Source organism: Ambystoma mexicanum, chromosome 3q (genome assembly GCF_040938575.1).
Source record: "Ambystoma mexicanum isolate Mex_15411 chromosome 3q, UKY_AmexF1_1, whole genome shotgun sequence".
Lineage (NCBI taxonomy): Eukaryota > Metazoa > Chordata > Amphibia > Caudata > Ambystomatidae > Ambystoma > Ambystoma mexicanum.
In genome coordinates, this window is record NC_090926.1 from 687,274,590 (window position 1) to 687,296,519 (window position 21,930).

At 49.1% G+C, this 21,930-nt stretch overlaps 1 protein-coding gene across 1 annotated transcript in view; it reads left to right on the top strand.

The window, feature by feature from the left end:
* The first annotated feature begins 11,268 nt into the window (after positions 1-11,268).
* The window catches only part of LOC138448004 (probable cation-transporting ATPase 13A5), a 512,982-nt gene continuing 502,320 nt past the window's right edge, over positions 11,269-21,930 (top strand). The window contains exons 1-2 of the mRNA XM_069604536.1: positions 11,269-11,352; positions 17,012-17,185. Coding sequence (XP_069460637.1) covers positions 11,269-11,352; positions 17,012-17,185 — 258 coding nt within the window. The remainder of the gene's footprint in view (positions 11,353-17,011; positions 17,186-21,930) is intronic.

Consider the following 21,930-nt stretch of genomic DNA (forward strand, 5'->3'; position numbering starts at 1 on the left):
ACTGCTGGTAAATGACATGGAGGGAACGGCATGGTTATCTTTACACTTTTTCAGGCCTGACATAACGTTTATAACATCCTGACGACCATCTCCCCAATCTCTTAATCTCCTCGGCCCCTAGCCCCCCGACTGATGCTGAGGTGGCGGCCCCAATCCGAAAAGAATGTGTCCCAAACTGGCCCCCTGCCAGGTCCATTCTCTCCAGCCCAAGCGACATTACTTTTTTGAACTGAAAACGGCTTAGTGCGGACCCATCCCTGTGCGTGAGCCATGGCGCCTCTGCCCCTGATGGCCGCCTCTGTCGCATAAAGTTTGCCGATGCTGCCACCGGGCAAACCCGGCTCGCCTGAATGGCATGTACGGTCAGCGCCGTGCCCTTTCCTTTCTGATCCGTCTTTGACCGCCTCACATAGATGATGACCTGAGCGCTCCCCACCTGGATGTCACTGACGCGCAAGAACCCACTCCCCTTGCCGTTCTTGTTTTCCGGCACCAGTTCGCCTACTCTAAGCGCCCCAAAAAATGCCACAGTGAATGCGGCCGAGAAGAGCACACGCTCCGATTCATCCCGACATACCTCCCCTAGGCATTCAATTAATCCGTGCAATTTCCCAATATCAATTGGCCGCCTCTCATCTGGTTTCGGAGCGCTTTGCCTCGCCCAGCCTTTCATGGCCATCATGACATAATGCTCCTTAGTGGGGTCCTTCTCCCCGTGCACTTTTGCATAATGTGCTATGGCCGCTAGGTGATAGCTTACCCATGCCCGAGTTTTCCCTGTTTTCCAGCACCACCTATGAATGCTCTCACCGGGTTCTCCCCGGGATCCCCTGCTAGTACCTCTTCCTGGAACCGTGCAAACCGAATCCAACAAGCCCTGTACCTCTTGGTTGTACCGGATGCCAGGGCAGTTTCTACCAATGCGGTCAGATCGCCCCAATCATCCCCCACCATTGTACCTCGAATGGGGTCATCTTCTCCCTTGCTTCGGGACAGCTCTCCCGGAACCGGTCCCACTGTAAACGAGACAGAGAATCAGCGGCCGTGTTTTTCACCCCTGGAATGTGCCGTGCCCTAACCTCGATGTTCAACTTTAACAAACTCCTAGTGAGTTCTCTGAGGAGCCTCAGCACCCTCGGGTTACTGGACGATCCCGTGTTAATGATCTGCACCACGGCCAAGTTGTCCGACCATAGCGTGACCTTGGAATTTTGCAGCTGCCTGCCCCACAACTTGAATGCAACCACTATGGCGAATAGTTCTAGCAGCGTGATATCCTTTGTGACCCCTTCCCTGTGCCATTCCTCCGGCCATGCCATGCCGCACCATCTGTCCCCCAGGATCGCCCCAAAACCCAGGGACCCGGATGAATCCGTGAACAATTTGAGCCTCTGACTGCTTGCCCAGTCCGCCCTCCAGATTGCCACCCCGCTGGAACCTGACAGGAAGCTATCCCACATTCTCAGATCCTCTTTTACCTCTGAACCCAATCTGACGTGCTGTGCGGCATGCTGTAAGCCCACAGTTTTTAGTTCCACACTTCTGGCAAATGCCCTCCCCGCTGGTATCACCTTGCCTGCAAAATTGAGGTTTCCCGCCAGCACCTGTAATTCCCTCAAGGTCGCTTTGTTTTTACCCAACAGTTCCTGAATCAACCCCCTCAGTTTTTGTACCTTGTCCTGAGGGAGCCTACACTCCCCTTTAACTGAATCGATCTCGATCCCCAGGAACGTCAATGTTGTTGCTGGCCCCACGGTCTTTCCCGGTGCAAGGGGAACCCCTAGACATTCCATTCTGTTTTGAAATACCTCCATAATGGATCTGCACTCATCCGTCCCTTCCCTCCCCATGAAGAGAAAATCATCCAAGTAGTGCAACACTCCCCCATTTTTTATCTCCTGTTTCACCGTAAACTCCAGAAAGGTGCTGAATGCCTCAAAATATGAGCAGGAAATGGCGCACCCCATGGGGAGGCATTTGTCATAGTAGTACTTGTCCCCCACCTTAAAACCTAGCAAGTGGTGACTATCTTCGTGGATTGGTAATAGGCGGAAGGCTGATTCTATGTCCGCTTTCCCCAGCAATGCCCCTTTCCCTGCCGCCTTCACCATTAGTATTGCATCCTCCAGGGAGGCGTACTGCACCCTGCACTGTTCCTCTGGGATGCCATCGTTCACTGATTGACCCTCGGGGAAGGATAGGTGGTGTATCAGGCGGAATTGGCCCTCCTCCTTCTTTGGCACCAATCCTAGCGGGGATACCACCAGATTGCTCATAGGAGGCTTAGTAAATGGGCCGGCCACTCTCCCCAGCCCCACCTCTTTGTTAACCTTCTTTTCCACTACCTCGGGATTCTCCAGAGCTGATCGTAAGTTGGCCGCCTCTTTTCCCCCTTGCGAACCCGCCCCTGGAATCTTAAAGCCCCACCTGAACCCATGCCATTGCAGTTTTGCCTCGGCCTTGTTGTGGTACTTGTTTAGGAAGGGAGTCATGGCAAGCAGGCTAACTGGTGTAGGCAATGCCCTTTTAATCATACATTTGTCATTCTTTGTTTCCACAGTATTGCCTTGTTTTGTCGGCGCATCACTCAACATTCCCTTTATTCTTTTGCTTCCCCCCATCCCCGGGTTTAGCCTCTCCCGGAGTGGCCCTGCGGGGGCCCGTCCCCCCGCCCTTCTGGTGCTTGTACCTGCATGACTTCCCATATGAGCAATACCCTTCCGCAAACCTCCAGCAGACTTCTGGCTCCCCCTGGTGGGCTGCTGCCCGGTACACCCAGGAGAAGGGCCCGCGAAAGGACCCTCTCCCCCGCTGCGGGAACCCGCCTCTGCTTCTCCCTCCCCGAGATTTTTCTCCCGGTGACTCATCCTGTGATTCCCTGCAAGGAACCACTTTATCCATGTACCCCCCGACATCCATCTCGTCCCATGACATTGCTGGCCATATCTGCATTTTTAATCTAAAGCCCCGGTCCTACTCCAGCCATCCTTCGCCTCCATACTTCTGATACAAATCATGTACATATTGCTCGTACGCTATCATCGCCAGTGCATCCTGTGGGTACCTCTCCAACATTACTGACATGTACATCCTATAAGCTTTCAGCCAGTTGTTAATGGAACGCTCTACCTTGGTGGCCTCCCTGTCCCTTTTCTCTTTTTCCTTTTCAGACAGCTCCTTTAGACCTCCCCCCGTGGGGATGATCCCCAATAAATCAAAGATGTCAATGAATTCCTTCCTCCATAACCTCTCCTTGACCCCCCATGGAATGTGCCACACCAGAGAATTCACCGTAGCCCGCATAGGTGCGAACCCCGGCATTGGCCTCCCGTACTGTGTTGCCTGTCCCCACAGTCCCCCTGTTTCGCTGATGCTCGGGCCTGCCGTTACTGGCTGCGCCGCGTTCAGGCCCCCTATCAAGACCGCACTTGGCCCTGCCTCCTTCTGCATCCCCTGTGCCCCTGCCGGAGACCCCGAAGCCAATTGCTGCGCCCCTCCCATGCTTACTGGCGCCCCTGGCCCCTGGTTTGTCCAATCTTGACCCCACGGGAGCCCTGTCAACTGCACCTGCTGCCCGCCTCCCATAGGTGGGCCCACACTAGGCAGCCCGACAGACAAGAAACCCCCGGGCGGTATCCCCCTCTTCTGGGGCAATTGACTTAGTCCACCCGTCTGTGCCCAGTCTTGCGTGTTACCACTACACCAGAGCCCTCCCAGCCCTTGTGAAGCCCCCAGATGCGTGGCTATACTCCCCTGAGACACACCCCTTGCCACCATACCATTACTGGGCACAACATTCGGCATTTGCCCCATCTTCCCCCATGCTTGCATGCATTCTAACACCATACCTTTTACTGTCTCCAGGGATGTTGTTCCTCCACCCACGACATCCACCGTTCTGGTCGCAGGCGCGTTGGGTGGGCTCACTTGATTCCCTGGAGCCTCAGCAGGTGTAGGAGCCGTTAAGGCCGCATCCTCCTGCGCCCTCCCCTTCTGCCGTGGCCTCTTGGCGCTGCTGGCCTGCTCCTTGCTCGCATTAGCCCTGGCCGTCATTGTCTTTTTCCTTTTGTTCCCCCGAGTCACCTTCTCTTCCTCTTCCTCCCCCTGGCTGTGGATCTCGACCTCGATCACGGTGGCCTCGCTGCCACTGTCCTGAAACATCAGAGGGGAGCTTTCAACTCCTTGGCTGTGCCCCTCCTGGCTAGGCTGCGCCACCATCTTTGACATCCAGTCTGGGCCATGGGTTGCTGCTGCCACCCTGGCCAACTCCATGAATGATGCTAGATCCATTTGGTGGTCTCCCAACTGGCCAGCCACCTGCTTCTTGTTCCTTATGGGCCGCTTGCTGCTCTTGCCCGTGCTCCGTGCTCAGGTGTCCCTTGCGGCTGCCTCCTTGTGGCCTGTCGTGTGCCTTGGGGGGCGGGCGTGGGCGTCTGAGTGCCCCTGACGTTGGCCCCTCCGCCGGATGTTTCTGCTCGTGTGCGGGGGGGAGCGAGGGACCGGGCACGGGGTTGCGCTCGTAGGCTGCGCCTCCGACTGGTGTTCCCCTCGCCTTGCTCCTCCGCCCGGCCTCCGTTCCTTGAATCTGGCTTCCGCCAGGCGGGCTCACCCGTAGCTCTGCTCTGCTTTCGGAGCCTCGTCCCTGGTCCTGGGCTGGGCCCGCCTTCTTTCGCGCTGCTCCGATCAGCTGTGCTGCTTCTCTCAGCCCGCCGGCTGCGTTCCCCGGCTGCGCGACGCTTCCCGGCTTCTTGCTGCCGACCTCCTTCCGCGTTTCCTGGCTCTGCCACTGGTCCTCCTTCCTACTGCGAGGCGGGTGATCCCGTTGGCAGTCCTCTGTCTCTTCCTCCTGCCGCGCCGCAACCTCTGATCCGCCGGGCCACCCCTCTGCGTACGCCGGCTGTCCTCCACCGGCTGCCCGATCCAGAAACTGCTTCCCTGAGGCGTTTCCCGGCCTGGCCACTGGACCACCTTCCTTCTGCTGTGCGGGCGCAAACGAATTCCTCGAGTCTGGTCCAAACGAAATTCCTCTTCCTTGTCAGGTTGCGGCGACCGGGTCCCAGTGCAGGAGCAAGATGCCTGGTCCCTGATCTCGCCTGCTTTTATACTGCAAGCCCCGCCCCCCTTCCTTTGTTTACCCTTCGCGGGCTTTTCGGGCTATTGAGTTTTTGGCGCCGTTCCGCCCCTTTGCCCTTTTACCCTTCCGGGTGAGGGTCCCCGCTCCCGGCGGCATGACCCCGCAGGGGTTACCCTGCTGCCTCCTCCATTTTGGGGAGGTTTTACGTCGTCAGCTCCATTTCTGCGCGCATGAAAATCCATGCCAGTGGAAATGCTGGAGCATTTGTATGGTGGAGAGGATGGAAGGCGGCGGAAACTCCACTTGTGTTCAGCCCCTCTATGCCATACAAATTATTGAAAATGTGGCGTGAAGGGAAGGCGTTAAAGCACCTCGTTACTCGAGGTGCTTACGCCTTCCATTCACGTTACGCCACAATAACATTTACAAGGAGATCAAGCATGTTTTACAAAGCGTTTTCAATGGGACTTTCACATTGAAAAGCGGTTTTGTAAATCAGGAACTACATCTTTCGTCGAGGATCACAGAGTATGGGGCCCATGGTAAGTCGAGCCTCAAAATCACGTCTATTGTTGCAAAGTAAGAAACATAGCAGCAACCCCTTCCTTTTGTTTGGCAGCAACAACACACACCAGAATGAAAAGGCAGACATTGTTTGTGTAATAGGTGGTGTGCCAATTGATCATTACCCAGAATCACAACCGTGTCTCCCGAGGCACTCTGTGAAATCACTGCGGTCAGTTGTTGCAGTGTGTGGCAGTGCACAGAATCCACAAACAGAGGTGGCGCACTTTCTAAAAGCTGCCGTGGTCAGCAGGGAAAGCAATGGAGTCACGAAACGATAAAGAGACGTTCCAAACGAGCCAATAGGACAGTCGAAGCCAAGATTAAAATACCGCTGCCTTTCGTTACAAAGGCAATACTCCACTCAGTCACTAGGTTGCGCGGTTGTAAAAGTATCGTCAGAGTACTGCAATAGAAATAATCTGAATTTCCTGACGCAACAAAAGCTCCGGTTGTCACAGACATATTATGTGGATTTATGGTTTCTGTGGTAATTTGCCAGGAACCAGTGACTCAGGAAGCAGAGTTGACTGTAGTTTTATTTTGTTCACACTGGTGCGTTTACCACTTATTTGGGGAAAGTGACTTAATTTTAAATAGTACGAGAATACCGTTGCTGGCTCCGATATAAACTCTCTCAAGATGGGACAAACATCAAGGCATTGACGGTATTGATATTGTAATATTGCGCACCCCCCACTCCTCCGAATTGCACCCAGCCAGTTCATGGCTCAGATTCAAAGTTGGTGGGAAGTAATATAGCGCCCAGCGCACTTTTGTGGCATAGAACCTGTGGTGGCCTTAATGAAGACAGGACACTGTGTGTAGTAACTGTGGTATTTATTCAATACCGGAGATGCAGGGATCACCTTGGGTGTATATTGTCCAGGGGCAAGAGGGTACAACTAGTACTCACAGTTTGGCAGTCTTATTAAGGCAACTGCTTCTGTGCTGCTCATGTGTCGCTGGGTGGTGCACACAGTTCACAACAGAGCCCCCAGGAGGCTGTCCTCAGCCATGGCGTTACGCTCTAGTGTGTGTGTGTTGAATGTCCAGGCCTGGAAGCCTGGCAGCTCTGTGGTGCAGGAGGAGCGCGGGGGCAGTCCTCTTACTGTGCTCTCCCACCCGCTTCTAGTGAGAAGCACGTTCCCTAGCGCTTCTCGCATGGCGGTTCTCGCAAGATCACATCCCCGCGATCTCGCGTCAGGAAGTCCCCACACACCTCCTTTGGTGGGAAAAAGGACAAGGGGTCAGTGCATAATATAGTCTGAGAACTTGCTGGATATCCTTTTCTCACACTGGGGTCTGCCTTGTTCGGAAGGGTGGATCTGACTGGCGACATGGGACGTGGGGAGATTCGGGTGGATCAGGTTCTCCTTGTGTCATTTCTCTCTGTGCTCCTTCAGGCGGGGACGTTGGGCTCATTCTTGCGGGTTCTTCGTGATGCTGCATTCCCGATGAGTTTTCCCTGGTATGATGTGGGTTGCTGGATGGACTTTACTGGCCCAGGTGCCAGTCCTTCTCCTGCTTCCCCGGATGGGTGGCTGGTTGATTCTCTTCTGCGGTACATGGCAACTCTTTCCAAGTTCCATCGCCTACCATCGCTGGGGCATATGTGGTTGGGTCCCTTTGCGATGACCTCTATGGGTCTACTGTATTTGGAGCCAGTCATGGTGTCTTTATGGGGAAGGCGTATTTTTACCAGGTCACCTTCGCCAACTTCTGAGCGGCCCTGCGTTTGTCCCCTTGGGCCTTCATTGCTTTCTTGTTTCTGTGCATGCGGAATACTATGTCTTGCATGTCCACATCTTCGTCTACCCTTACTTGGTGTAGCCAAGGCGGTACCAGCGTGGACGCCGTCCTTCTCCCTCTCAAACAGTTGGAAGGGTGAAATGCCTGTGATGGCGTTTGGTGTGATGCGGTTGATTAAGCAGTTTACTCTCTCGACAAGCCCATTGGTTTGGGGGTGGTACAGACTCGCTCTCAACTGTCGAATGTTGTGCTTTTTGAGGACTCTCTCAATTTCTCGGGACACTAGTTGCATCCCATTGTCGGTCACTATCTCTTCTGGAAGGCCTTTGTGCTGGAAGACGGTGGTGAGCGCCTCGATGACCGTGCTGGTGGTGATGTCTGGGGCAAATTCAACCTCCACCCACTTGGAGAAGTAGTCCACCATGAAGATTCCATACTTGTGCTCTGAGGACATGCCGTCCAGTGGGCCGATGAAGTCCAGACCTATTTTGTGCCACACTCCTTTGGGGACCTCAGTGGGCATCACAGGGGCCTGTCACACAGACAGGCGTTTGTTGCTGTTGATGCATTCATGGCACCTCTCTTCATCGGCCGTATGTCCTGGTCCATGCCTGGCCGCCAGTAGGCGTCGGGTACTCTACGCCTCGTCATGTTGCTGCCTAGGTGACCCAAATGTGCTCTGCACAGGATGACTTTCCGGATGCCTCTGGGGTAAATCACCCGGTCGCCTCGCAGAATGAAGTCGTTCATGGCTGTAATTTAGTCGCTCACTTTCCAGTAGGGGCGTAGACCTTCTGGGACTGCTCTTTCGTTGGGCCATTCTTTGCAGACCCATTCTGCCACGCGGCAGAGGGCTTTGTCCTGCTCATATTCATCTTGCCAGTGGCACTCACTTAGTTCCATAAACTCCCCGTTCCTGAGATCGCCTATGGAGGCCACTACGCATTTGTCTTCCAGGAATGTGGTTCCTGGGGCATTTTGGTTCAGGAGCCTTGACATGCAATCTGTTTGGGCGTTCTTCCAGCCTGCAATGTGGGCTATCTCGTAGGTGTATTCTTGGAGTTTGGCGGTGATTCTGGCCAGTCTCGGTGTCGTGGTCTTAGTGCCCCCTGGACTGAGCATGTGTATGAGAGGTTTGTGGTCGGTGACCAATCAGAATTTTGTACCCCAGACATACGACCGGACGTATTCTACGGCCCAGGCACATGCTAGCATTTCCTTCTCCACTGTGGAGTAGTTCTTCTCCGATGTTGACAGGACCTTTGAGGCAAACGTTACAATGTTCTCAGTGTCACCCCTTTTTTGAGTTACGTTGGCGCCTAGCCCGTAGGCGCTGGCATCGGTCATGATGCATGTTTCCCATTCTGGGTTGAAAGGTTTTAAACAGGGTGCAAGGAGGATCATTTGCTTGATTTCCTTGAATGCTTCATCCTGCTGGGGCCCCCATGCGTAGCTCACACCTTTCTTCAGGAGTTCCCTCATGGGGACGTGGTTTCCGAGAATCTCGGGACGAATTTAGCATAGTATTCTGTGAGGCCCAGAAAGGAACTGAGTTCGTCTTTGGACATTGGGGCCGGGGCGTCGGTTATGGCTTCCAGGAGGTTCTTCTTGGGGCTCACTGCCTCCTCCGAGATGCGATAGCCGAGGTATTCAACTTCCCCTACCCCGAAAACACATTTTTCGTGGCACAGGTGGACCCCTGCTTCTTGCAGTCTGCTCAGTACTGCAGCAAGTGCCTTGTCGTGGGTCTATGAATTCTTTGCGTACACGAGTATGTCGTTCTGAAAGTAGGAAACGTTTGCGATTCCTTTCAGCAAGAAGCGCATCATCCTCTGGAAGGCGGATGCCGCTGATGACAAGCCGAACAGCATTCTGGTATACTAGAACTTGCCGAACGGGGTGATGAACACTGTGAGTGGGCGCGAGGATTTGTGCAGGCTGATCTGGTGGTAAGCGTCCTGCATGTCTAGCTTTGAGAACACTGTTGCTTCATTCATCATGAGTACTATCTCACTGATGCTGGGAAGTGGGAAGCTGTCGGTGACAACTTCAAGGTTGAGACTTCTGAGGTCGTTCGAAGATTTTTTTTAATGAGCACTACTGGGCTCAACTATTCTGAGGATTCTACTGTTTCGATGGTGCCCTCTTTGACAATTTTCTGGAGGTGGGCTTCCAGCGCAGGGGGCACTGCGTTGGGTTTGAGGCAGACCTTGTGGACATAGTCCTTGATTTTACCCGGAGTTTCGGAGAACAGGCCAGGGAAGGCTTCTTTCCAATTCAGCGCTCCTCCTGAAGAGACTGCAAGCACCTGTTCTGGCGTGCTGGGGTCTACCCTTATGCTGAGCTTGTGTTGATTGTCCCACCCTAGTACGGCGGGGCCTTCAGAAGCGAAGTAGACTTTTGTCGTAGTGGACCTGCCTTTGAACTCAATCCTTGCTTTAATGTAGCCGAGCATATCCACAGTGGCACCGCCGAAGACCATCGGCTTTTGTCTGGTGGCTCTAATTTCTACTTTGTCTCGCCCCATCATCTCTCTATAGGTATTAATGGGCAGGATGGTGAGATCTGATCCTGAGTCGGCCATGACTCGTGTCTCCATGCCGTCCATTTTTATTTTGCAGTGGCGCTGTTCTCTCTTGGCTTGGGGGGCGTTGACAATGATGACCATGGGTTTGTCGTGAAGCTCGTCGTCTTTGCTTGGCTCTTTGTTGCCGTCGATGCGGGCAAAGGCTTTCCCCTTCCACGTGCAGGCCTGGGCCACGTGAACGAAGCGTCGACATTTTGAACACTCCTTGTTCAAAATGTCGCGAGTCTGTCTTTCTCTGCGCCCTCTCCATTGCAGCGCCGATATGTCGGGTACCGAAGACGGACTCCCGACCTCTTTGCACCTGCTGGTGGTCTCCTCTTCAGCTCTGGCTATTTGGATGGGCTTGTCGAGGTTCACCTCCTTCTCCTGGATGAATTTATCCTGCACTTTTCTGGAATTGGTGTGTACCACAAGCATGTCGCAGATGACTTGTTCTGCATTGTCGCCGAAACCGCATAGGGATGCTAGTTCCCTCATCCTGGTAATGTAGTCGTCGACCGGTTCATTGCCCTCCTGCTTGCGAGTGTAAAACCTCAGTCTGTGCAGCACCACGTTTTCTTTATTGGTGAACCTCTTCACGATGCAGCAAATTGCCTCCTGGTAAGCGTCGTCATCATCGCCTGCCGCTGGCATGGCCTTTAGTCCTGCGAATATGCGCTGCCCTACGACCCCCATTGCATTTAACAGCATTGCTCTCTTCCTGGCCGGTGCGTATTCCATTCCGCCCATTGCTTCCAGGTAAGTGGAAAAAAGTGGTTCCCACTGCTGCCACGGAATCGGTGGGGTCTCTAGCAGGCGGAGGAACGCGGGGGCGGGGGAGTGCCTTGCGCCTTGCATGGTGGTTGCACTGGTTGCTGGATTCTCGTCCCCAATTATGTGGTGACCTTAATGAAGGCAGGACACTGTGTGTGGTAACTGTGGTATTTATTCAATACCGGAGATGCAGGGATCACCTTGGGTGTATATTGTCCAGGGGCAAGGGGGTACAACTAGTACTCACAGTTTTGCACTCTCATTAAGGCAGCTGCTTCTGTGCTGCTCATGTTTCCCTTGGTGGTGCACACAGTTCACACCAGAGCCCCCAGGAGGCTGTCCTCAGCCATGGCGTTATGCTCTGGTGTGTGTGTGTTGAATGTTCAGGCCTGGAAGCCTGGCAGCTCTGTGGTTCAGGAGGAGCACGGGGGCAGTCTCTTACTGTGCTCTCCCGCCCACTTCTGGCGAGAAGCAGGTTCCCTCGCACTTCTCGCACAGCTATTCTTGCGAGATTGCGTCCCCGTAATCTCGCGTCAGGATGTCCCCACGAGCCTCTTCTACTCCTCGTCGGTACTCCACAGTGGCCTCCGAGTATGGGTTTGTTGTTCCTTTCCAGAGTCTCGTACAGTGCTTTGCTTTCTAAGGTTACAGTGCCCAGTTCACGCGGAGGGGAGACATGTCCTCAGCTGGGCGACGGTGTGGACCACTTGCCTTTACCCTCCTTTCACCCCCTCTTTATTACTCTCTCTGCAAAGGGATAACGTGTCCTTTCCACTATCAGTGTTTTTCTAGGAATTGTAGTTTCAGTTATATAGTGCCTTTTCACCCCAGGGGGCCGGCCAAGGGTTCAGGATGTCAAGGGGACTCGCTCATGAGGTCTCCACACATGTTCAACCAAAGTCTCCAAGTAGACTTTCTCAAGGCTCCCCTGACTCTCCACACTTGGCTCCTTGTGGGATTCAAGACTCCTCCTAGTTGTACAGGAGACTGGTCGCCCCCTCCCGCCTCCCCAACCCCCCATGCTGAAGATCTGCTCCCTTATCTCTTCTGTCAGACTGCTGTACTCCCTGGTCGGGTCAGGCTCTGGGTGTTCTTGGTCTGTATCCAGCGGCTCCCTCTACTGCCACAAGGTATCGCCTCCCTTTGCCAACAGTAATTACTAGCTATTACTTGAATTTTCAAGGATTTTGTTTTAGGATATTGTGGGGTAAGGGGTAACAATGGGGTGGGAAGGGGTTTGGGGTATGGGCAGTAATTAAGTGGGAGTATGGAGGGGAAACACGCCAAAAATGAAGAAAAAAAAAATGTCGATAGAAAATGACGAAGTCATTACTTCGTGGTAAAGTGCCACACATTAATTAATGTCTGCAAATGAACATGGAACCCTCCCGCTCTGATACAAAGTCCAGCAGCCATATTGGAACTAGACAGAAGTTCTGCCTTTATGGCTGTAGGACGGCACCTTTTTTCCTCGCTTCTGGTGTCTCGCGGTCAGTGGCAGATGGTCAGTCAGTTTTATTTCAGGTAAACACCAATAAAAGCACACACAATACAAAATATAGATAATTCATCAATCAATCCAGGCACCAAATAAATATATATATTCAAATAGGTCCGATCTTTATGTATTTTCGTCTCCTAGCCCAGGCGTTGCCAATGAAACGAGCAACTGCAAAAAGTGACTTCAGGAAAGATTGTCCACACGGCAGCATTGGTTACAGAACCTGCACAATAGTTGACGAAAATGGGTAGCAACCATTTCTTTCTGACCCAGCTGTTTCCAGGACAAATAAAAGGAAAGGGAATCTCACTTTCAGATAAAGACAGACAAGAAGGGCGAGCTCTGGAAGAATTTTGATTCCACCGCCGACATGTTCATTTCAGGTACAAGGACGTGAGTTTACGGCCTGGTTGATCTCATCGAATAGGGCTCACGGCCCAGTAAGGTCTCGTGGGCTAAGTAGCTAGGCGATCTCGTTAGAGAACAACTGCTTTAAGCTGTTTCTTTAGTGAGAGTAATTTTTATATGTCCTTAACTTCTCTGGTAGCGTTGATCCAGGTTGTCTCATTGTCCTGTGATGGAGCGCTTGTCCAATGACTTCGAAGATGTTTTTCAAATGTAACTACCACCGCCAAGACTGGCCCCTTATGTACGCATAGCATCCAGGCAGCTTCTTTATATAAGGTGATATTCTAATTCTTTATTGTGATTTAAATTAAGATTTAAACTTCTCACAAAAGAAAATACAATCTTAATATTATCAAAACATCAATACATTACCATACAATACCATCAGTTAGTTCAAATATTAAAAGAAAAAGAATCAAACAGTTTATTTATGTAAAGACAATTCACTAATCGAGTGGCTGCACAGCCAATATAGCACAGCTTCAAAAGCAATTTCATAATCAATGGTGGTGGCTCCTGTTTCCAAAAACAAGGGGACCGAAGGGCGGGCCAACAGATAGGCAGAAGGTTGGTTTTATGAATGTGTTTCCTGCTCTCAAGTTGTCCAGCTGCTGAAAACACCAAATGTTGCTCCCATAAAGACCTGCCGAGACAGCCTGGGATCTACACACTTTCAAGTTGGACAGGATGCGATTATTCCCCAATTTGGAGCTCCGTGACCTTAAATCACCCCTGAGCCTTTTTAAGGTGGATTCCTTTTTGCCAAATGTTGGGTCCAGGAACGATGACTTCGGTTCTCATTGTGGTCCACCTGTCTCAGCATTGACCCTTTTAGCAATATATTTAATTTTGCCGTTTTCTGTCATTGATGGCGGACGATAACTGCTGTCTTGCTTATATGAATTATAGGCTTCCTTGCTTCACAAAAAGCAGAGTTTTTTTGTTGTCCCTTTATGTCAGCTGCTGCTTTAGTGATGAATAAATCATCATCATCAATGTGAAAGAACACCCCTAATTTTCTCCCTGTTACTTTTGGAGCATCCGCATTCAGACTCAGTATTCGGATTGCCAGATCGTTTATATAGGTAAGGAATGGTAGAGGAGCCAGGACGCTGTATTGGAAGTCCCAAAAGGGCCCCCCATCTGCTGGGCCTCAGCACCTCCGGATCAAGAAGAGACACTGGAACAAACAGGACACTCAGGCATGGTTCAAGAAGACATCAGGCTTTATTTCTCCAGCAGGCTGGTACACTTCATACATCTTGGACATCTCAGGAACTCTGCTCTTTTAGATTCAATTCAGTTCCTTTTATATACAGTTCTAGGGAGGTGAGTTAATGGTTTAGTCATAAAGACAACCCCTTCCTATCTATGATTCGTTAAATCATATGGCCTGATCAATGAGCTGTTCCTATTTCTGCTTGTGATTGGCTGACCTATTCTGACACTCGACTGACTCATTTGGCACCCGGGCCTAGTCTAAACTGGTTATGGTCTCTCCGAGCCCCCTCCTTTGTCCTTTACTTCAACTCTTATAAAAGAAACCTCCATTGGTATTATCATGACTCGCAGCAATCCACCATTTTAGGAATCGCATGACTCTGCCTGACCTCACAAAATGGTGGATTACCCTATTTCTACTCATATCTTGACACCTAATTCTGTTTCAAGCCTAGTTTTTTTAGTACATATATTTATTATGTACTACTTAACAAGCCTTTCATTATGTAATACATTCTGACCTTATAACCATAACTGGGTTTTCAAAATGCTTTTTACTACAAAGCACTATACTTCTAGTTTTCAGCACATTTGAAGGCATTCATTTCAACTTAATTTCATCTTAAATTCAACTTTCTCTGCCATGTTTTTAAATCTCTTTACGACCTTGCCCCTCCCTACCTCTCCACCCTCCTCTCTTTCTATACTCCCTGTCGTCCTCTCCCTTCCGCTGACCTATTCCTCCTCTCTGTTCCTCCACCACCCTGTGCCGCTTCCCACTTCCATTCCTTTCCGCTCTTTGCCCCCCTACACTGGAACTCCCTACCTCTCCATATCCATTCTATCTCCTACTACCCCTCCTTCCGCTCCTCCTTAAAATGTCATCTTCTTCATCCTCCTTCCTGACCCTCATTTCACTCCATTTTTACTTTTCTCCATTTATCTCATTCCTTGTCCTCAGCTAATTGTTGTGCATAATGTTATTGATTGTTTGATTCTAGTTTGATATTCATGTTTCGATTGTAATTTTGTTGTTGTAGTGTAAAACGCTTTGATGTTAAGCGATATATAAAAATTAATAAATACAAATACAAATACAAATTAATCACCCCACCAAGTTTTCTATGCTCGGTTTAAGGGGGAGGGGGTCTGTCTCCACTGCATTCAGTTTAAGGGGGGGAGGAGTAGCCTTCCTCTTCTACGCACTCATGTTGGACCCTTTGCAAAATTGGGAACAATACTGTGGTCTCTGCTCCCTGACCATATCGTACAGTCGCCATAGTATCTTTGCATAGTCTCATGATGGGGTTGAGGATTTCGCTAGGTAGATTCACATTTTTCAGCACCCCCCATAAAATGTGATGATGTACTCTGTCAAACGCTGTTTTAAAATCGATAAAATAAATACAAAGGTCCACGTTTTTGAGAATTACGCATTTGCTTAAAATTGCAAATAAAAGGAAGACCTGATCCACCGTACTCTGGAATTTCTGAAAGCCAGCTGGCACATCTGTTGCGATACCTTCTTTGTCTGCACAATCCTTGAAAGGACTCAGTGGGATTTTACCATAGACGTTTGACAGGCCAACTATTAGGAAATGTCTCTATAGTTACCAAGGCCGGTCGCCCTTTATAAAAGTTGGTATGATTGCTGCCTTTTCCCCGTTGCTCAATTTATTAAAAAAGGCTTTTAAAAACAGGTTCCCAATGGACACTTCAGCTTTGAACAGATCTATAGGTAGTTTGTCACCCACAGTGCCTTTACCAGTTTCTGGGGGTGCACAAAGCCTGGGAAACATACATTTCTGTGATAGAACAGTTCAGATTCACATGCGGGGGGTGGGGCATGCAGATTTGCATAATCAATTGGATTTGGCTCATACAGTTCGTAAAAAACAATCATACTAAGTATGCCTAGGTATACAGGTATGAGCGTCATCGCTATGTGTGTTCTCTGTGTTTAAATATTTTGCAATCAGATGCCAGAATCTGGTTTTATTATTAGTCGCTGTGGCCTTCTTAAGATATTCCCGTTTCCCCCTTTCGTCTTAAGCCTTCTTATCCTTATTTAAATCCTTGTATAAATGGCTGTCACCCTGAAGTCCCCAAGCTACCTCACTGAGAGACTTGTCATCCCTGGAACCCTACGATCCACCAGAAAGAAGGACATGCACAGACTTAAACTCCGACAGTTCAGGGCGGCAAGAACCAGAAGACGGGCCTTCTCTGTCTATGCCCAAGACTCTCGAATCTCCTCCCTGTCCACACCAGACCCGCCCCCATGCTTATACATTTCAGGAAGGAGCTCAAGGCCCTCCTCTTCAAGGAATGGCTCCTCCCTAACATTTAGGTCCACACAGCCTCCACTCCCCAACCTACCTGAGACTGGGTGATCTGCTCCCTACTGTTTCCTCCCATGGTTACTTGTAGATCCCTTCCTTCCAAATTCCCTGCGCTCTCCTGTTGCTAACTCCCCGCTCCCTTGTTGCTCTGCTTTCCTCACTGTGTTTTTCCCACTATGATTGTAAACTGCTCTGTTGCTTCCCGAAGTTCGAGCCACACTCAATAAATACACTAATAATACCAGGGGCGTTGCTGGGGGGGGGCTAAGGGGGCTATAGCCCCTGATCTTTTGGTAGTAGCCCCGGATAGAATCTCAGGAGCTACAGCCAAAAGACTAGCTAGCCCCCAGTCCCAACAGTTCTGACATCAGTTTAGCCCCGGGTCTTTTCAAGACCTAGCAACTCCCCTGAATGATACTATTAATAATAATAACGTTGCAGAGGTTAAATGAGACTTTTTATCATTCTAATTTGCTACAAGGCCAAAACTATATGCAGACCTTGGGGTTTCTGGGCTAGATCAAGAGTACGCTCAGGACAAAAACTTTATTTGACTTGGATATTTGTACATTTGTTGCATGACCTCTTCTTCATTATGCTGCTATTGCATTTATAAGATTCCTTTTTAAAGAATTCAGTTATGTAGGTATTAACAGAATAATACTTTTGTCATTTATTTTTTGGTTGGGAGAATACATATGAAAACAAGTAAAGACAGGTACATCTAAAATGTTTATGAATATTATTGCACCTCCCTTTGTGCCTTCTTCATCCATTTCAAGCGGCTTCTTTTCTCCCTCGGTTTCCAGGAGCTATTCGGATACAGAACTGGACGATGGCTGAGGATCTGGTGCATCACAGGCTATGTCCTCTCCCTGGGGCTACTCCGTCTGCTCTTCTATTGGAAGCCAGAGTGGGAAGTCTGGGCAACCTGTGTTTCATGCCCCTTGAGCGATGCCGATGTTGTACTCCTCAGAACCACAGTAAGTCTACTTTTATACTGAGATTGTCTTGGGATATACATTTGATATTCAGACTCTCAAATGCTCAAGTTAATTTTGCACGATTGTTGCTGTTGAATATACCTCCATTGTTAAGGCATTCTACGCAACAAAGATATACACACCTAGTTATTCACTGCTGCAACAGCAATGCTCAGTCATTGTGCACTGCTGAATAGCCAATCATAGGCAACCTCCCATCTCCACAGTTCTCTTGCCCTTGTCACTCATCTTGTTTCTTACTCTTTACATTTAAGCTTTGCAGAATTACATGGACAGATGTGTCTTTGCTCCATACCATAACTACAGTAGTGCGTTGCTCAATGGCTGGCAACCCAGCACTCTCTTGTGTTTCTATATGTCACCCAATGAGCGGTTAATCATAATGAGACCTCGGGATTAGTGTTTGTTCGCTGTGAGTTGACATGGATGTACCCTTCAGCCTCACTCCAAAGGTCAAGATATTACTACCAATGTGTATCATGTTTTAATGGGTGACCAGATTACAGGATGACTTGATCAGATCAGACCCTACCTGTCAACACCAGCGAGGCAGCAGGCACAGAGCCTCAGCACCACTACAGAGAATCATGGCATGTTTTGTAAGAGGGCACAAAGAGAAGAGCTGCCATATTCATCTTCCAGGTTCCTCTTTTCACGTTCAAACAGACAAGATTATGTTATTGCTTTGCTTAAGTAAGTGTGTGATTCCCTGCCTCTCTACCCTCGGGTGCTCATATTTACAAAGCTCTCATCCCAAAGGCTCTTCATGCCCTCACCCCACTGATTTAAGGTGATACATAAATGTGTGTTCATTGGCGCACTTGGAGCGCAACAAATATCAGCCTCGATTTAGCCCGCACCAATAGGTTGTTCAAAGTGCAGACATAAGAATGATGCATTTCTCAAACCAAGCATTTCTCTGATAGCAACAAGCTGAGCCCTTCCTCTTTCATTCCAATCCGTTCCCGGGAAAGCAGCATCTCAGAGGATTCATAAAAAAGATGCCTGCTAAGCTAACATGATTGGTTTTAGCTCTTAGTATAGGCATTACTTTAATGGTGCGACTCGACCACTAACTCACACAACCCTCCACCACATCAGAAGCTTTACACCGCCGCAAACTGCGCACACTCTGCAACACCCAACTCAACACAACAGACTGCAGTAAACTAAACCGCAGACACGCAAACCACCCGATACACACGCAAACACCACAAAACAGAGAACGCCTTACCAACTAAAAGCAAACCCAGCACACAGTGACCAGTCTTTCCGAACTAAAGCTTCCAACAGCACAACAAAGCTCTCTTGTGGTCTCCTTCTCCATCTCACTAAGTAACCCTCGTGAGCTGTTGTTCCTTTTACAATCCGCCAGAGCACTGGAGACCACAAATATGACAGCAGTATAAATCACAATAACATAACATACTATTCTCGATAGAGGCATTAATGCGTATTGCTCCTTTTGTCTCACCTGAAAAAAACATTTTATTAGCACACATTAGGGAGATTTCTCACACAAGTGCTTAATTCCCTCTACCTTAGAGCCCGCCAGCTCTTTTGCTATATTTTGGGGCCTGGAACTTTTCATTTTCAATGTGTTTTACTTTTGTGTTCTTTGGTTATGGAGTTTTAAAACAACTCCAGTGGCATCATCTTGTTCTGTGTGTCACACAGCACCCTCAGTGCAGTGGCACAGGGGTGTCTTTCAGACTCCCCACGGTTTAAATACCTTCTCTGGGACTGACTACTGTCTCCCAGAGCATGTAGAGTTAAATTGGCTTTACTAGTCTTTTTAAATTTACTGACCCAGCACACACTATCTTCCTATAGAGTTCTGGAGGGATTGCTTAGCTTCCCCTGAGTCAAAACACTCATGTAACAGTAAAATGTTACCTTTTCCTATTTTAAATGGCTGGTGGGAGTGGATTAGATCAACTACCATGATTTTTCCCAACCGCTAACAACGGTAGCTCAAAATCAGGTCAGCCATGTTTTTCAATATGGCACCCAAGACCTATCTGTAAAAACAGACTCCTGTCATCTTTTTTTGCCATTTCTTTTAGGGAAAGTCCTTCTTGTGTTTGTCTATGCGCACCAAACCTGGTTTGGTCGCTTTGTTCGTTGGCCTTTGGCGGGCTTCAGTGCTGAAGCCCTCCTCTGGTGCCAGGGTGTCTGGGGCGGACAGGATCTGAGGGAGGTGCCCGAAACTCCCTGTGCTTAGTCTCCTAGGAGACCTGAATGCACTCTAGCGTGATTGGCCGGCTGGCTGTCAGGCAGGGACAGCCACCCTGCTGTGTGAGTGACAGCCAGGCTGGAATGAATGGGGGAAAACTGTTTAAAAGCAGGTCTCTGGGACTTGGAAAGCAGAGTCGACCACTTCAACAAAAGAACCGAGAGGAGAGGAAGGAAGAGGACTGCTGCAACTCCTGAACGACCAGTGAAGCCCTGCTGCAGGTCCAAATTGCCTGAAACTCCTACGACAGAGAAGCCCTTCAAAGTTAACTTCTTCCCTTGAGTTTGAGGGGAACAACCAACTCGCAAGCCACCTGGACACTGTCCTATTCTGGTCAAATTTTCATCAGAGTGCTGTTGAAAACCGGATAGCCAGAGGGAAGGAAACCAGCTCGTGGACTTTAAGGCACTCACCCCTTAAACCAACGTTTTGCTACAGCTTTTGGCCTCTTCCCTGGGCAGTGCAGGAACCTCCCGATGTCCTCCTTCTTGTCCCCACGACTGAAGCTCAGGAACAGCGAGATCTGCTCGAACTGCCAGGAACAACTGCCTCAGCTACAGCTTTCTTCATTGACAAGGTACTGTTCAAACTCGGTCCGGAAATCTGTTCGGCCATCGAGAAAGTGCGTGAAACTTTCCTCAACTACGAAGGCTTGTCCTTCCCTAAACATTCGTCAAACTTTTTGCCTAGCCAAATCCTTTAAAAATCTGTGGCAAATACTTAACCGTTATATACCAGAACTGTGCTATCCTGTACAAAAGACAATGAACCATTGACTTTGGCCCAGGCCTGTTGAGAAGAATTGCTGGTTGTATTTAACTGAAACCCTTTTCCCTGCCTATGAATGTATTTGGGCTGTGTATTCTTATAACCTTGTATTTGCCCTCCTTTATTAAGTATCCGAAGTGCCATTTTGCTCCCACTTCATTTTGGAGCTAAACTTGTTCAGTTACTTACCGGTTGAGTTTTTGTGGTGTATTAGTGTGTGATATTGAACTGCTTATGCTAGAGTAATGTTTCTTAACTGACTGAGTAAATAAATGTATATTCTTTTACCAAGAAACCTTGAGTAAGTGTATACTTGAATCACTGTATTGGTTGGTCCTTTGTGTAACTTGTTCTACTGCTCACCACTACCACTTTACTGTGTAGTACAGGCTTGTACCAAAGGTGAAATTGTGCTTACACTTGTAGTCCTAATTGCATGTAGTATTCCCAAAAGGTACTGCATGTAATTTTGCCAACAGCACATATTAATAATGTTTTGGCCCTAAAATCTCCCTGAGATGGATGATGTAGCGGGTGCTATCGGCCATTTTGCAACTGCCCTCTCGTCTTTCAACAGTGGTCATGCTTGGAGATACATACTTTCCACAGTGTGGGTCGTTCCAACTAAAAGTTGGCTCATATGTGCTTAGGCAACAGTCATTGCTTGAGGTTAGATCAATCACTGTGAAAGCGAGCAGCTGTGGGTTTCAACCTCTCCACCAATGATCTTGAATCATTAATGTACCTCCCTCATTATTATTTTTGCAATGAAATCAGCAGTTGGCTTTTTCAAAGCATCCAATAATGTTTTGGGAAATGTTTGACCAAGACATTTCTTTGCAATCTGGGACTTGTAGTTCTGCATTCATAAAGGGAAAACCAGGAGAAGTACAGTATTTGCTGTTGGGTAAGCATCTCCCAAATTGGATGGGGCATGTTCGCATATATGTGACCTTAAGTCATAAGGTGATGGGGGTAGTTTTGTATTGGCTACTGTACACAAACTCTCTCTTTGTTTTCTTCTGTATTTGCCCCCAACTCCTCTCCAGTTGTGCCCGATAGCATGCAGATGCTGTTCTTATACACCACCCCACTGAAGGCAACACGCATCTTGCTAATCACTGCCTTCTGTAAAGGTTTGTTTCCAGACCGCAGGTTTCCTGACCATGGCATGTTCAGTTTGATCAATCCCTGGGAACATGGGCAGTGCTGATTGCGTCTAGAGCGCCACACCATGGAGAGTATTGATGATGAGGGAAAAATAAGTGACTGGGTGGGAGGTGGCTTGCTAACATACAGAACATCACAGAGGGTTGCTTATAGCAGCAAATAGGACATTTTCCGGTAATAGCTACTCTTGCTTGGAATGACCTTCCAGTCGAGATGCACCCAGAGGAGAGCCTGTTTATCTTCCAAAAAAGGCTCAAGACTCTTTTATTTAAATAGAAAACCTGCCTCAGCCTATTGAACTCTCCTGCCCAGAATTCTCATTGTGTTGCCCTTTGGGAACTTGTGTTTTTTTTCTCTTTGTTTTGTGGCTTTTGTTTTGGTGTTATATGTGAGCCCTGATGCCTGTGGGCTCCGGTGCGTTACATGCATAAACATAACATAACATAATACAGGGAATTAACTAACTGAGCTGGTAGAATAACAAGAAAGAGTAACAGGGTGGGAACAGGATACAGAGGGACAGGAGCAGGCGGACAGAAACAAGGGTCAC